We start from the raw sequence: 17,127 nt of genomic DNA, 5'->3' as shown, positions 1-17,127 counted from the left end.
GGCAAGAGCATTATCAAGAGACCAGAATTCAATCCCACTCCCAACCCAATATCCCGATCACCTGAGAGACAGACACGGCACAGATCAGGGCTCTGTAGGAGCTGGTTCCACTCTGGGAGACTTGCAGAATGGGCCAGAGATAACAGCAGTGGAGAACTCTGGTCTGGTAGCAGCGCTTCACAGAATAAAGGCAGACATACATTGTGAGGCTGGCTTGCATTTGCAGCATGCTTTTCCACTTACAGCCAGCCTCTCAGCACTTAGAATACAGCAGGTGCTTCCATAGCAACATACCATTGGCTGAGCTGCTCCAAGGAGGGAAGTATCAGACATGGGGATTGGAGGACATGATTGCAAGGTGCAGGCTGTGTCTGCAGCCTGTCGTGCCAATAAAAGTAATCTCATGTGCCACTCATGGCACAAGTGCCATAGGTTGCTGACCCCTGGCTAAAATCATCTTCATCCTCCATTAGAGATCCTTTTATTCCATGAGATCGAAATATGGCTCCTTCTCAGATCATGAAATCGCCTTTTAAACTTCTAGCCACATCAGAGCTAAACTTTCTCTCTTGGTGAGGATTATTTTTGATAGCTGTAACTTCTGTCTGCAGAGTAAGCAAGTTACAAGTGCTAGTTTCATATTTTCCGAATACCCAAAATTTCAACGACAGAGTAGTTTTAAAATCTCATCCAAAATTTCTGCTAAAAGATGTCTCTCAGTTTCATTTGAATCAATCCATTCTACTACCCACATTTTTTCTAAGACCACACAAAAGTCTCTTCATACCTTGCACTGCCTGAGAGTTTTATTGTTCTGTTTGGAAAGAATAAAGCACTATAGGAAAGCATCCTAGATATTCATCTCCTTCAACTCAATCAAACAATAAGCGATTCATACATTTTTTAACTAACTAAATATATAAACAAGAGTTTTTAGATAGAAAACAAACTGTTTCCCAATTATCAGTGGACAAGGTAAATATGGAACACTTCATCTGAAACGCCATCTTCCATGACCAAAGAACACTTTAATAAATATCCCATTGCAACCTTTGAAGCTAATAATTGTTTATACTACCATCACCTTACTTTTAGTCCATGCTCGCTCCATTTCAAAAAAGGCACCAGACATCTATATTACCCTCATTAAGAAACCAGACTGCCTCTGTAACACTGAAGCATGGATTTTGGATAGTGATACTCCATTCCTCAATCAATGCTGTCCCCAAGATTATACTTATTTCTCCCTACCTCAGACATGTTGCTGTGGTGGAGGTCTTGTCATCTTTTATATAAGTACAAGCCGTTAAGCCCGTTAAAACGGGCTACATTACATTTTGTTTTCAGTCCATTTTCTAACACAGCACCCTTCTACACTTTTTCTCCCTCTCTCCCTCTTCCCCTCGTTCACTCCTCCCCTTTCCTCCACTCAGTCTTACTCACCCTCTGTCTCCCACTGCCTTCTTCCCCTCACTCTCACCTCCCTCCCCTTCCCTCAGTCACTCCCACCTCTCTCCCCTTCCCTCAGTCACTCCCCACCCTCTCTCAATCCCATCCCCCTCAGCCCTCCTCCACTCTCTTTTTCTCTGCTCCACAACGTCTTACCCTTCCACTTACTCACATCCCTGTCTCTCACCTCTCCCTCATTCTCCCTCCCCTCACTCTTCCCCACCCCCTACCTCCCTCCCACACACTCACCCACTCCTCCCTCACTCTCACTCAGTCCCTCCCTCCCTCTCACTCAGTCCCTCCCTCCCTCCCACTCAGTCCCTCCCTCTCACTCAGTCACTCCCTCCCACTCCCTCTCTCCGTCCCTCCCACTCCCTCTCTCCTCCCTCCCTCGCTACTGGCCGCCGCCCGCTGCCGCCGCTGCTACCGCTGCCGCCCGTTGCTGCTACCCGCTACCACCGCCGCCACCCGCTGCCGCCGCCCCCTGCCGCCGCCGCCGCCACCGCCCGCTACCGCCGCCATGTTTTTTTTTTCCTGACGCTGCCTAAGACCGACGTGCTCGCCCGCACATGCGCAGTAGAGCTGCTCTCTACTGCACATTTGCGGCACGTCAGTCAACCTTCATTTATTAGGTTGATATTCTAAACTTTTCACAGACTCCTACTGATTTACCTACTCCTCACAAAATCATGCTTCTCACTAGTAAATCTGTAAACCTCTGTTTGGTATTTATCCCCCCCCCCCCCTCCCCGCGCAAGGTCTCTTAGCCCATAAGTGCTCTCCACTCAATGAATCAATTAATTTCTCTCTATTTCTCTACCCTCTCCAGAACAAACTATTATTCTAGGCATGTAGATCAAGACCTCCTTTCTCATACCACTGAACATTTTCTGAACTCTATGCTTGCCTGCGAATGGCAGCAAATGAATATTGTCCCTACTCACAGAGCTGGCCACAGTCTAGACCTACTGTTTCTCAACCCCAAAGTATTCTTCTGCTAATATTACTGTGTCTGCCATCCCTTGGTCTGATCATTTCCTAATTACTGCTTCTCTTAGTTTTCTCTCTGCCTCCTCTAATAATACTCTCTCCCTCCCATGTATTCTTAAACAAAAACATGTTAATCCAGCACTCTTTAAAGAGAGTTTCTTCCTCTGATTTCTGATATTTCTAATGACTCCACAGAATACATGGTAAGAACATGGGATTCTGCCCTATTAAATACCATGGACAGACTCGCCCCCCCCACCTAAAAACAATTCTCTGCTCGCAGACAATTGCATGCTTCTTGATATACTCATGCGCTATCATTACTATAAAAAAGCCCTTTGTAACTCAGAGAACATATGGAGGAAACATAAGACGTCTGAAAACCATAAAATTTACACTCAACAACTTGCTGGATACAGAACAGCGGTTAATTCTACCAAAAGGAACTATTACTCCAAACTAATTCAAGCCTCTAACAATAAGTCCCAGACCCTCTTTAATAATAATAATAATAATAGAATGCGCTTTTTCAATTGCCAGACCGCTTTTATGGAATACCCTCCCCACTGATCTAAGCCATAAGCCATCATTACAAACTTTAAAAAAAAAAAAAAAAACTAAAAACATGGCTCTTTAAGAAAGCATTTACAACATAATAAGAAGTAACACTTAATTTAACTTATTTGCTCTTCATATCTCCTCTTTTTCTTATTCTTATTAATTAATTTTCCCTCCCTTCTTTTACTATCTCCTTCTCCAGTACTTATTACAATGTAAACTTTTTATTTAATTTGTTATATGTAAACCGATGTGATGACATTTGTTGAATGTCAGTATATAGAAAGCAAATAAATAAATAAATAAGTAAAGTTCCAATAGTCGAAATAAAAAAACTAATTATCCTAAAGCCACTTTTCAACTTGATCTGTGTAACACTTTTGGCAATTACTTTATCTCAAAAATTGCTAGGATTGTAAATTCATTTCCACCCTACACATTTTCATCACCTGAAGTCATGTCTGATAATACCTGGGATACTTTTGATGAGGTCACAAACACTGAAATTGTCATATCATCTCCAAAATGAAACCATCTTTGCGCGCCACGTCCACGCTTGGCCCGCGCACAGGTCTGCTCACCTCTCCAATTCCTCTGCAGGTCCCAGGTCGGCCTCTCCAGCGGCAGCTCCAAGTTCCTCTAGGCCTCGGCGTCCCATGGCGGTGGTCGCCAGGCCTTCCTAGGCACACCAGCCCTCACGGCGGGGCTCAGCGTCCTCCGTGGCATCCTCCGTGGCGTCGGCCCCACCTCTAGGAACACACGCGCGGACCCCCCGGTCCCTTATAAGGCATGGGGCAGGTCCAAGCTCCGCGGCACGCCCTGATTGATCACGATACTAAAGGAAGTCCCTGCCTGCACTTCCTTGCCTTGGCAATCGGGTCGACACCATGTGTGTACTAGTTTGCCTCAGTGTCTCATCACTTGTTCCAGTCTTGTTCCAGCATCCTTCTGTTCCAGCATCCTCCTGTTCTAGGGTCCTTCTGTTCCAGCGTCTGTCTGTTCGTGTGTTCCCCAGATAGTACCTCTTGGACTGACTCTCTGGTATTGACCTCTGCCTGCTCTTGACTACATTGATCGCTGCACGGATTCTGACCTTTGCCTGCCTCCTTGACCACATCTGATCTCTGGAACCTGACCCCTGTTTTGGCTGACTACTCTCGGACTGACATTTGGAACTTGACCTTTGCTCTGGCTGACTACTCTCGAACTGACCTTTGGAACTTGAGTCTGGCCCTGCTCCTAGCCTTGTCATCGCAGACACTGTTCTGGCCTTCCTTGATCCCTCAGGCCTCCAATCCAGACATCAACTGCGCACCCTTGATCCTGGTGGGCATACCTTTGAACTTCCATTCTGGGAGTCCCTGCGAGGCCCACCTATGTCCAAGCGGCCCGGGTTCCCAAGGGCTCCATCCGGGGGGACCACGGGCTTCCAGTGGTGAAGATCCAGCTAGCCTCTGTCTCCTCCTGTGCTCCGCCTCCTGGTGGCATGTGCTTCCTGGGTCCAACCAGGGAGCCGCTGTACGCTGCTCCAGGACAAGGGTCCGCCTCCAGGCGCAACACTATCTACTTGTCCTCTAACACTTTACTCAATTGTCTTGTTAAATTTAGAGACAACATTTCACCAGCTATTACTAACATTGTCATTTCTACTCTTTCTCCTGGAAATCTCCCACATTCTTTAAAAATTGCATTTGTAACACCCATTCCAAAGAAATCAACTATTATTGACTCTGACTTTAGTAATTTCCACCTTATCTCCTCCTTCCCTTTTCTCTGTAAAATCATTGAATCAGTAGTCTTAAAACAACTTACCAGTTATCTTAATGAACATTCTAACTTAGACCAGTATCAATTTATTTATTTATTTATTTGCAGATTTTTGTATACCGACATTCATTTAGTGAAAAACATCACATCGGTTTACATTTAACAAGAGAGATAACAACGGCACATTATAAGAAAATTATAGCGGCTGCAGGTAAATATAAGACAGACTAGTAATTAAGGTAGTTAGGAAATTAAATAAGTATTAATTGTAGCACTCTGAAGGGTATGAAATATATGGTAATTAAGGCTCTTGAAACATACAAGTAATTAAAGGAATTTAAGCAAATTAAACAAATTAAAACAAAAGGTCAATTAACTGAGAGGGGTTTGTTTTTTTTTGTTTTTGACCTCACCACAGCACTGAAATTCTACTCAACAAGCACCGATATAATTCACCATGGTTTTGATTCTGGAACATCATACGCTCTCATTCTTCTAGATCTCTCTGCTGCTTTTGACACTGATAATCATAATACACTCCTCTCTTGACTCTCTAGCCTTGGTATTACAAGCACTGTCATCTCTTGGTTTAAATCCTATTTACAGAACCGCTCACAACAAATTTGTTTTCAGACTACAACCTCCACATGGTTCCCAATCAATATGGACGTTCTGCAAGGATCAGCCCTTTCAGCCATCCTATTCAACATTTATCTTGCACCTCTCTGTAATCTTCTTGCTACTCTTGGTCTCTCAAACCGGCTTTATGCTGATGACATTCATTTCTTTTTTCCAACATACTAGACTTGGCATTTAACATCCCAGTTCATCTCTCTTTGCTTATCCTCTATCAACAAATGGTTGTCTCACAATAAGCTCTGTTTGAACTTGTCAGTAACAGAAATAATAATTCTTGGTAATCCAGCTTTTTCTGATCCATCAACAACTTTCTGTCTTCAGAATACTACACTCCAAATATCACAATCTGTTTGTAATCTTGGAATTATCTTTGACCCCCAAACTAGACATGAAAACTAGAGATGTGAATCGTGTGATCGATCGTCTTAACGATCAATTTTGGCTGGGGGGGAGGGAATCTGATCGTCGCGGTTTTGTTTTTTTAAAAATCGTTTAAATCGTAAATCGGGGGAGGGCGGGAAAACCGGCACACTAAAACAACCCTAAAACCCACCCCGACCCTTTAAAATAAATCCCCCACCCTCCCGAACCCCCCAAAATGTTTTAAATTACCTGGGGTCCAGTGGGGGGGGGGTCCCGGTGTGATCTTCCACTCTCGGGCCACGGGACAGGGCAAAGGTAGCGCCGGCGCCATTTCTATTAATGCAGCCATGGCCCGAGAGTGGAAGATCACACCGGGACCCTTCCCCTCCCCCTCCCCCGATTTACGATTTTTGACGATAAATCGGGGGAATTCCTATTGTATCGTCCCTCTAACGATTTTTGACGATTTAAAATATATCGGACGATTTTTTAAATCGTCAAAAAACGATTCACATCCCTAATGAAAACACATATTAAATCAGTACTTCAGACTTCATACTACAAGCTCCGTCTTATTAGGCACATTAAGCCCTTACTTGAACATGACAACTTTAGAACTGTACTTCAATCCCTGATTCTTACTAATAGTGAATACTGTAACTTTCTCTATGTCAGTCTTCCTCAATCTACAATAAGATCCCTACAACTTGTGCAAAAGTCAGCTGCTCATCTACTCACTAATGCAAGACTGTATGATCATATCACAGGTGATCCCCATTCTCTCCACTGGCTACCCATACAATGGAGGATAATATATAAAACAGTTTCCCCAATACACAATCTAATCCACAATGTCAACAGTCTATGGTTGCATGCAATTCTTCACTTCTATGTTCCTACAAGAAATTTTAGATCACAAAACCAATTTCTGCTTGAAGTACCCTCGCCAAAATTAACCAGATTCTCAGCAACTTATGAGTGTGCTTTTTCAATTGCTGACCCCATAATATGGAACTCTATACCATTCCACATAAGATCTATACCTGGTGTTAAGGACTTCAAAAAAGCTTTGAAATACCATCTATTCAATCAGGCAATTGTTATGTTCTTGTTTGGTTGTGGGCCCTGGATCATAGTGAGAGCTGACTCCACCCACAGGGAGGAGCCCTGTGGGGACTCACCACAATAGGCGTGGCCTCAGCTGAGATGGACACAGTTAGTAATGAGACTTTATTAGACTGGAACATAGGTGAAGTACCCACCAAGTGGGAGGAAAGACACAGTCCAGAGCAGTAAGTTGGCTCAGTGATGATATCCCCGGTAGTGGCCCGTAGAGAGGGGTACGCCAGGGAACTCCTCCTCCAGATGAACACTTCTCAGGGGTAGATCCGGTAGTGGCCCGCAGCCCAGGGTATGCCGAGAATCAGCACTGATGTGCAGGAGGTCAGCAGAGCAGAATAGATGAGGGTACTCATGCTGAAGTGTAGAAGCAGGTATGCTGAGGTGAGCACGGTAGTGGCCCAAGACACAGGGTACACTCGAGGTTCTGTCAGCAAGATAGTAGCAAACGAGTAGCGTACTCACAAGGCTGAACAAGGCTGGGTCCCAATATGTGTAGATGGATTCTCCAAGCAGGAAGGCCCTCCGAGGAGTGGATAGCCAGAATGCGACAAAGCCCCTGAGGAGCTGGTACCTAAAGCGTTAAAGACCGGAGTGCAGGAACGAGTTCAGCATCTCCAAGAGGAGTGGAATTCAGCAGAAAGGAAGTCCTTGCTAACTCGTAGAAAGCAAAGTCCAAATAGCTTAAATACACTGTCAGGTATCGTCATGCGGAGGGGATGCCCTCGAGGTTCCCGCCATGACGTGTTTAAGAGAGGGCCTGGCACGCGCGTGCATGCCCTAGGTAATCCCCGAATCAAGATGGCGGACAGGATCACCCATGCCGCCCCGGGGACTCTGGGGAAGGCAGCGTTTGCAGGCGGAGACTGGCATTCTTCCAAGAATCGCTGGTGCAGGGAAAAAAAGAGGTGAGCATCAGAGGTCACAGCTGTCTGCGACCGACGGGTGCAACAACTATAAATACTTTTCTCCTCCACATCTACACTCCAAGTTTCTTTAAATCATTTAGTTTTTCCTTTCAAGTCTATTCTTGTATGACAGTTCATGTTCATTTTTGTTTTATTTTTACCATTATATTTATTACCCTATTGTGATTATTTTATTATGAATGTTTTATTATGTATGTTTCTATTGTAACCCGCCCTGAACTTCGGAGGGCACGGACATAAATTAATTTTTAAATAAATAAATAAATAAACTCTTTCATCGTGCATTTCTCATTGTATTTCTTAATGTTTTAAGGACAATCTTTCTGAGCTCTAAGCTTTTGCATCTCAGCACCATTGGATGACATCACCCATTTATGAGGTTTATTTATCCTGTTGTCTATGAAGAACACTGTTGCAATAAGCAACTTTACTTCTCCATAGGTAAATGGGTTTTTACCCAGAAAGCCCCTGTGAAAATATCAACTCTCCCTTAGTGTGAGGAAAAAGAATGGGTGCGGGAGCCATCCCATGAAAATATACATGAGAACATAATTTTTTATTTCCTGGGTATAATTCCAGGTAGGTACACAAGCCAGGGTTTAGGAATAGACAATGTAGACAACTGACTCCAGTGTCAAATTTTGATAGGCACCAGAGGTATTGTCAATGTTGCTGTTATTCTAAGCTTCTGGACTGCACCAGGAAATTGAGCCACACCCAGGCTGGGCCTGTGAGCCGGTGTGCATGCTCAGTGACCCAGCAGCAGCCCCACCCCTTGTTCCAGTACAGGTTTCCTGTGTTGAGAATTTAACTCATCTAGGTAATGGTGATGATAGTGGCTAATGTCACTTAGGGGTACAGGAATTTCTGAAATCGTTCTACTGGTTTGAATTAAATTTTGTGCACTGGAGAAAGAGGAGTCGTTCCTGGGTTGATCATGACCCTAGAGTCTCAGACTAAGGAAATGAGTAATTGTTTACGCCAAGAGACATCCACTTTAGTTTAGTGACTGCTAGTGGTTAGCAGTTCACTGGTGGTTGCCCTGTGGGACTCTGCTAAACTTCTTACTGGTGTTTTATCTCTGAAGATTAACTCCCATAGTAACCTACACTGGTACTGTTATTTTCTGTGATAATTTTTTGTGCTTTGGATTTTGCCTTGTGATTTATCTGCTTTGGAATGCAAGTTTGTGCTTGAGAAACTGATTTTTTACCAAAGAGCTGAAAAATTATATTTTCTTCAAAGGATACGTGCAGGTCATTCCAGTGTTGACAGGATTGTTGTTCAGAAAAAGGTATACTGCTGAGTAGACATGCAGTATAATCACATAGAGAATCAGGCCGCTCAGAAACATGAAGTAGCTACCATAGATGTACCAGGCAATTCTTTTGTCCACTGAATTTTTGTGCTCATCCATATCCTATAGAAACAAAAATATCACACATGCCCTCACAGGATCCAATGATGTATAGAATTTGCCAAACTTGAACAAGATGGATTTTATCCTATATTTGATATGAAATTTGGATTGGGAAAATTCATCAGATATATTTGTCTGTGAATCTGGTGAAAATTCAGCATAAATCCATAGCAATCCAAAATGGACCCACTGATCTGAGGAACTTTGCAGCCAGTTTCCTCAGATGTCTTTTGTATTTTCTAAAGTTTTGCTGCAAGTTTCTCCACAGGTTAACCATAATTTAAATGAATTTATAAAAATATTATTTTTCAATAAAGGTTAAAAAAATGTCTTCCTGATGTGATAGAGCTCCACACAGGAACCCTGCATCATTAAGGAATTCCCTGAAAAGGACTGCATGGTGGAGTCCATGTAACCACTCCTGGGCTTTTGAAATGTTTTGAGCGTTGTGATTAGAAAATTACTGATGGGACAATTCTATGGAATGGCCAATAGATGGCAACATGTATGGTAAAATTACACTATCCATGTGCAATCAGGAATCTATGGGAACAGGCATAGCTAAACTCTAATTTGTATGTCTCCGTTAAGAGGTTTTAGAAGAGAGGCCTGTGATGGGAGTGGTATTGGGACTATATAATTCTGAGTTTGAAGTTTGGCCGGAGGAGGTGGGGAATTTACAGTGACCCACAAGGAGTGTGGGGTGCCAGGAGTGCCCATCTCAGAGATAGGGCTCTGCAGGAGCTTTCTTCCTCAAGGGGAAAAGTCCAAGACTGCTAGTGTGTTTGTTCCCACCAGGAAAACAGATGATGGATCCATCCTGTGTTTCTAAAGGAGTAGGAAGTGGTCAAGAACATTGTGGGGTGAGAGGGGTCTCACTGTGTGGAAGACCTTGAAGTGTGAGATCCAGAGAACCTTGAATTGGGGAATCTGGGGAAATCCTGCCAAGGCCTCGTGGAGTATTTCTATGATGACCTGGGAGGTTACTGTGATGCACAAAGGTGGTAAGAAGAATTCATGATCTTGCATTGGATATATACTGGAGAATTTAGTTGAAGCAACTGTGAACATGATATTTTGAGAAGGAATTTCATGAAGTAAAAGGGGGAGAGGTTGCTAGGGAAATTGTATTGTGTATCATTTTGAACAAACTTGTTTGTAACTCTAATGTAAGGCAATAAGTTGTTTATGGGTGTTAATGCTTCTTCAGCCTGGCTGTGGGAGTCTTGAACCCCTGATTTAATCAATGCCTTTTCAAATCCTTTTGTAATCTCTTGACTGCAGGTAATCCCTGAAAATAAAAGTTTGGTTGTTTGAATATAATCTTTGAAATAAGTCCCTATTTTAACTATCAGTGTGAGTTTTGGGAGATCTAGTGGGGAGAGCAGTCAAAAAGGTTTCAAAGAAACCTGTGTGTTTTAGATTTCCCTGTTCTGCTCAATAATCTTGCCCTTGCCTCTGGGCCCAGGTCCATGGCACTATCTGTTTGATCCAAATTCTTATTGAACTCTAGCAAGAGCAAGCATTTTATGTGCCCTTCTGTGGAGGGTTACACTGAAAAGTTAGTTTTCTACTTCATGGTAGAAGAGCCAAATAAACTGAAGGTTTCCACCATTGTTGTAATATTGTTTATTTATGTACTCCTGGTTGGAGTACATAAAATAAAAGATGTGGATGCTGGGTTTTGGAGTCTGACACCAGTCTCTGTAGGTTCAAAAATCACAAAATGGTCAAGCAGATGGAATAGAATACTGGCCCTTAGGCAAAGGCTGTATTTTCTCATGCTGGATGGGGAAAAGCAACAAAATCTTCCCTCCTCCTCTATGACCATCTGACTGCATCCCTTAACCAAGAAACTTTTACTCTCTCTTCTTCAGATTGCCCAAACTCATACCTCAAACCTACAATCCTAGGGTTTAGTTAATAGGGTTTCAGATATCTTTCAAAAAACAGAAACTTTTAATTCTTATGGGGTTGCCAGCAGTCAGTTGCACAATGATTATAACCATATCAACGATGAGTCACAGGAATCAATAGCTGAGATGAACCGCAGAAAAAATAAATATACTTTTATACTGTATTTCTTCTTCCTTCATTACATTTCCAAGATGTCAATTGGGTGTTTAAACATCCTAAATATCTTTAGAACATAAGAACATAAGAAATGCCATATTGGGTCAGACCAAGGGTCCATCAAGCCCAGTATCCTGTTTCCAACAGTGGCCAATCCAGGCCATAAGAACCTGGCAAGTACCCAAACACTAAGTCTATTCCATGTTACCATTGCTTATTAATTACTGTAATAACAGTTTATGGCTTTAACCTCTAGTCTAGGAACTTATCCAATCCTTTTTTAAACCCAGTAACACTAATTGCTGAGACCACATCCCCTGGCAATGAATTCCAAAGTTTAACTATGTGCTGAGTGAAAAAGAATGTTCTTCGATTTGTTTTAAATGAGCTACTGCCCCCTGGTCCTTCTATTATCTGAGAGAGTAAATAACCATTTTACATTAACTTGTTCAAGTCCTTTCATGAATTTGTAGGCTTCTATCATATCCCCCTCTCAGTCATCTCTTCTCTAAACTTTGACTTTCTTCAAGCAAAATATTATCAAAACTCACACTTCTTGTCAGCATATTGTCCATAATACCACTCAGCAAATTCCTCTGATTCCCACGGGAATGCTGTGGCCTCAGAGGTCCCTGAAGAGGAGCCTATAGATGTAGAAAGAAGGAGGGAGAGGAGAGGGGGCTGCTCTTCTGAGCAGGAGGTTGTAGGGGATAATCAAGACTGAGAGAGAGAGTGGGCTGTTAGGTGATGAGGAAAGAGCGGGGAAGCTGCTATGTAAAAGATTGGTGGTAGAGAGGGGGCTGCTGCTGCTGCTGCTGTATAAGAATTGTTGGAGAAGAGAAGAATGCCAGGCACAGAATGGGTGGGGGAGAAAGGAAAGCAGGGCAAGCAGTGAGGGAGGGAGAAAGATCCAGGACTGATAGTGGAGGGGAGAGTGAAGGAGATGCAGGGAATGGTGTGGGAGGGAAAAAATGGTGAATGCTAGGCAAGGGTGGGAGAAGATAAAGAGAAAGAAAGTAATGATGGTCAGGAGGGAAGAGAGAAGGGGATGCTTTGCTGGAGTCGCCGCCACCAAAGGGACAGTTATGTCTTTGCCACAAAAGTAGGGAGCACTGTGCAGCCACTGCTAAGTTGACTCAGGGGAAGGCATACTGCTGAATATCTACCCTGGGTGCAGAAAACGCTGGTTCTGGCACTGCCAACCTCACCCATTAGAATGTCTCTTCAAACTGCAGATAAAAGTATGCACATTGAAGCCCTATGTACCTTTACCCACATGTTCAGCCAACAATTTTGTAAAAGCCTATATTTTCAGGCAAAGACCTGTTTTTCCCATGAAATTCGTTTTGAAAATTACCTTCCCTATTGCCTTTCTTGTGTTCATGAGTGTTTTGTATGCCAGAAGATATCTAAGCTGACCTGTAACTGGAGCTGTGGTATGAAGGAATGGTGCAGCACTATGGCAGGCTGAATCTGATTTTACTCACCTTATTTGACATGCTTCTATCTTCTATTGTTCCCTTGCATTTTGTATGGTATACCCTGCCACACTCTGGAATAATAAAAACTGAATGAATTTCTAGTGAACAATCCCAACACAAAATGTTGCCCTCATCCTGCCTCCATAAAAGAACATGGGAGCCTTGATGGGGATTCATTTAGGAGAATAAATGTGTATTGAAATTGTAGTTTTTCTTTGGGGATATTTGTTGCTCATTTTTTCACTAGTTTGTTATCTTGGTGTGGTCACAACTACCTGGGGATGGGTTCTCCTATTTATATCTTCCTGCCAACCCCAAGAAAGCCATTCTGCTGGGCCCTGAATCCAGCTTATGGAGGAGCGAGAGAGACTCTCTATAAGGTCTTCACAGTAGAGCCATCTAATAGCTCGAGGTGAGGTTTTGGTGCTGGTTTAGGGGCCAGTTTTATATGCAGAGTGAGATATATGAACAGCACAGTACACATCGGTGAAGATTTGATGTCATTTGAAGTGAAGAAAGTCTCACAAAGTTGAGATTTCTACTATGTTCTCTCGCCCTAGCTTGATGGACTCTATAACAGTGTACTATCGTGTTAGGGTGAGAGAACATATAGATCAGAGAAAAACAGACCTCACAATCTCTAATTTTGCTTATCTCTTATTTCCCAATGATTGCTGGGATTCTGCCTTTGTTGTTTTAGGTGTAGAGAGTTCTCTTTTCTCTTAATGTCATTGTTTGCAGTCTGCTAAGTTACCTCTCCACAGGAATTCTGGAGCTTTATAATATACAATGGTGAACAAGATGAACAGAAGATGAAATAACACTGCAACGAATATAGGCAAATCCATGGAAAGCTGGTCAGCTAACCAGGTGCACCTAAGGAGAAAGAATGCATTCATTATTAATCTGATCATAGCCTGGCTGTGTGGCTTGATCTACTGCTTTGGTGATCTCAAACATCAAGCACCATCCTGTAACCAATTTCATATGAAAAAGAAGAATGAGACACAGAATGCCAACTGCACTAATGTAATTACAATTTTCAATTATTTTGTGACTCCAAAAATTGCTTAATACCCATGGTTCAATAGGAACTATTGCAGAAATATCTGTCTGGTTGTATTGGAAGATCTCCACAACCTCCTTGGATAACAATGAAACTAGGATTCAAGTAGGATTCCCAGGTTTCTAAAGTTATTTTTCATGTGTGCCTCTGTTTCCCTCTTTATAATCCTCCATCCCAGATTCCATATCCAGGTGATACAAACCATTCTTTGGCCTCAAGGTCTGGAGGAACGTCTACTTCCAGACTAATCCTTAGTGCTGCTCTATGACCAGCAGGGATTTCCCCAAAGTAACAGCAGACGTTTTCCCTCCCTTCGGAGGTCTGAGCACATCAGCTTGGTGACATGCCTGAGCACTCTCAGCCATACTGTTCTGGAAACTTGAACTTCAATCCGCACTCCAGCATGTAGCAATATGATATCATCCATAGACATCTGCCTCCTCCAAAGATATTTTAAGAGATATTTTGGAATAATTGTAGTAACAATGTCACAGCCCATTGCCATTAAATGGATGGGATAACTTTTTTCTTGCAGGATAGAGGAAAGAAAAATGACCATTTTTTCTTTAACCCAAATGAAGGACTGGCCTTCCAAATGCAAGCAAGTTAGACACCATAGATTCATTCTTCCTATACGAACATCCTCTCTTCTGTGTCAGACTATATTGATAACAGATGGTTTCTTACTCTTCACAGGCTTACCAAGATTTATTTTGGACTTTTGAACAGCTGGGGAAGAGGCCAAGGAGAGGTAGCAAACATATTTGATGGTTACATCCTAATATCTCTTCAGAGAAAATTTTAGATTCTTATTTTTTTTTTACCATTACAACAAAAGTTTGAAACAAGAAGGCTTTGTAGGTTTCGATTACTGGATTTTTTTAAAATGTTCTTAGTAATACGTCTCTAAAACTATATATTTTCAGAATATTCAGCAAGGAAATAAACATCTAATGAAATTAAAATGTGTGGTGTATCTCTTCCCTATTAAAAACTATACTTTTAGTCCATAAGAAATGGTAAACGGTAACTTTGCTAAATATGTTTGTCCTGATGTAATTTCTGGTTTAAAATAACTCGTAAGATAATCCTGGTAAACCAAAAAGCAACACTCACGTGTATCGAAAGAACAATACATCAGTCACTAGAATGACAAGAAGAAACATTGAAAATAATACAGGTTTCTTAACCAGAAGCACATACAAATCATCCATCTTGAACAGCAGTTGAAGTTCAAGTGACTTTCTGTTTGCTTGGATACACCTATTGGTTACCAGGGTCTACAATCACTTTTTGTGATGTCATCATTTAAAAGCAAATTGTAAAAGTACTCACCAGAGGTGTGCATGTTTTAGGAAGCCGAAGGCATATTTCAGGGAAGAAAATATGGGCTATGGAAGAGTTGAGGCTTTTTGGTAGGGGGCAAGGCCTTGGTGAGGAGGACTTAAGGATCAGGGGCCTAGAAAGGGGGAAGAGGAGTAGTAAAGGCCTGTTGAAGAGAGGGGAGATGGAGGAGTGGGAGTTAGGAAGGACTGTATGCAGACCTTTGTGGTAGAGGATGGGAGAGGGGTTCAATGACAGGGGAGATGAAGACAGGGTAGTGGAGGGCTTGAGGGGAAGCACCAGTTATGGGGGGGAAATAGAGAATCAGAATCTTTGGGGTCAGTTAAAGCAGTGAAGGTGTGGAAAAATGGGTTGTAGCCTACAAGAGATGTAAAGAAATGGCTACCTTCAATGAGATGGGTATATGGGAGCAGAGACCTAGTGAGAAAAGGAGTGGAGTAGTCAGTGGACAGGCAGAGGTCGGTTCCAGGCAGCGATCAGGAGTAGTCAGTGGACAGGCAGAGGTCAGGTCCAGGCAGCAATCAGGAGTAGTCAGAGAACAGGCAGAGGTCAGTACCGTGAGATCAGTCCGAAGGGTACTACCAGGGATGGAGAGACGAAGGAACAGGAGACGCTGGAACAGGAGACGTTGGAACAGGAGACGCTGAACAAGAGACACTGGAACAGGCAAACTAGAGACACCGGAGTGTACGACCCGATTGTCAAGGCAAGGAAGTGGTGTCTGACCACTTCCTTATATCCGGGAATCAATTAGGGCGCGCCGCAGAGCTAGGAGCTGCCCTTGGCCCTTTAAGAGGCCAGGCGGTCTGCGTGCGCATGCCTAGGGGTGGGGCCAATGCCATGGAGGAAGCCAAGCCCCGCTGTAAGGCCTGGTGAGAAGTGGAAGGCCTGGCGGACGCCACCGCGGGATGCCAAGGCCGAGCAGAGCTGGCAGCAGCGGGGGAGGACGACCCGGGACCCACCGGAGCAGGAATGAGGTGAGGAGGCCCAGGCACGGGCCGATCACGGACAGGGCGCAAAACAGAATCCCCCCCCCCCCCCCCACTCTAGGCCTCCTCCTCCTCGGTCGTGGCTTGTCTGGATGAGCCTGGTGGAAGTCCCGCAACAAGTTCTTGTCAAGTATGTTATGTGAGGGTTCCCAAGAGTTTTCCTCGGCCCCAAATCCCTCCCAAGCAAGGAGGTATTCCCAACGGCCTCGACGCCGACGGACATTGAGGACCTATCTTATCTGAAGTGTGGCGTCAGGTTCAGCGGAGACTTGTGGTGGAGCGGGTGGTTGTTTGGTGGGCACGACAGTACCATAGGTTTAAGGAGGGACACATGAAATGTGTTGTGGATGCCCATGCTACGAGGTAGCTGTAGTTGATAAATTACTGCCCCTATGTGGCTGATGATTGGGAATGGTCCGATGTATTTGGGGGCTAGTCGTTGGGATGGGATTTGGTGCTTAACCAAACTTTTTAGCCAGGTCAGAACAAAGATGCGGTGCGACGATGAGCGTCCATGAATCGTTTGGCGCTTTCGGCTGCATGAGCTAGCCTCTCTTTGACTTGATTCCACAACCGACGTATTGTCTGTGCTGTGGACTGGGCAGAGGGTGAGGGTACTGAAAGCGGCACTGGGAGAGGCAGGCATGGCTGGTGGCCAAAGACCACTGAGAAAGGTGAGATGTCAGTGGCAGAGGCAATGTGGATATTGTGGGATAACTCGGCCCATGGCAAGAGGTTGGCCCAATTATTCCGTTGATCATTGACGTAGGATCTCAAGAATGTCTTCAGGGACCGGTTCGTCCTTTTGGCTTGGCCATTCGCTTGAGGGTGATAGGCTGACGTCAGGTTCAGGGTAATATCAAACATTTTACACAAGGATTTCCAGAATTTGGCAGTGAATTGTGGTCCACGATCAGAGACGATCTCTCTGGGTAAACCA

General features: G+C 43.7%; 1 protein-coding gene across 1 annotated transcript in view; it reads right to left on the bottom strand.

The window, feature by feature from the left end:
- Window positions 1-15,051, bottom strand: part of LOC115092174 — a 77,802-nt gene extending 62,751 nt beyond the window's left edge. Inside the window, exons 1-4 of the mRNA XM_029602813.1 lie at window positions 14,971-15,051; window positions 13,543-13,664; window positions 12,795-12,859; window positions 9,065-9,234 (exon numbers count right to left, since the gene is read on the bottom strand). Of these exons, the coding sequence (XP_029458673.1) occupies window positions 9,065-9,234; window positions 12,795-12,859; window positions 13,543-13,664; window positions 14,971-15,020 (407 nt within the window). The 5' untranslated portion in view covers window positions 15,021-15,051. The remainder of the gene's footprint in view (window positions 1-9,064; window positions 9,235-12,794; window positions 12,860-13,542; window positions 13,665-14,970) is intronic.
- Between the last annotated feature and the right edge of the window lie 2,076 nt (window positions 15,052-17,127).

Source organism: Rhinatrema bivittatum, chromosome 1 (assembly GCF_901001135.1).
Source record: "Rhinatrema bivittatum chromosome 1, aRhiBiv1.1, whole genome shotgun sequence".
NCBI lineage: Eukaryota > Metazoa > Chordata > Amphibia > Gymnophiona > Rhinatrematidae > Rhinatrema > Rhinatrema bivittatum.
Note: the sequence above shows the minus strand (reverse complement) of the source record. Positions and strands in the feature narration are given on the sequence as shown.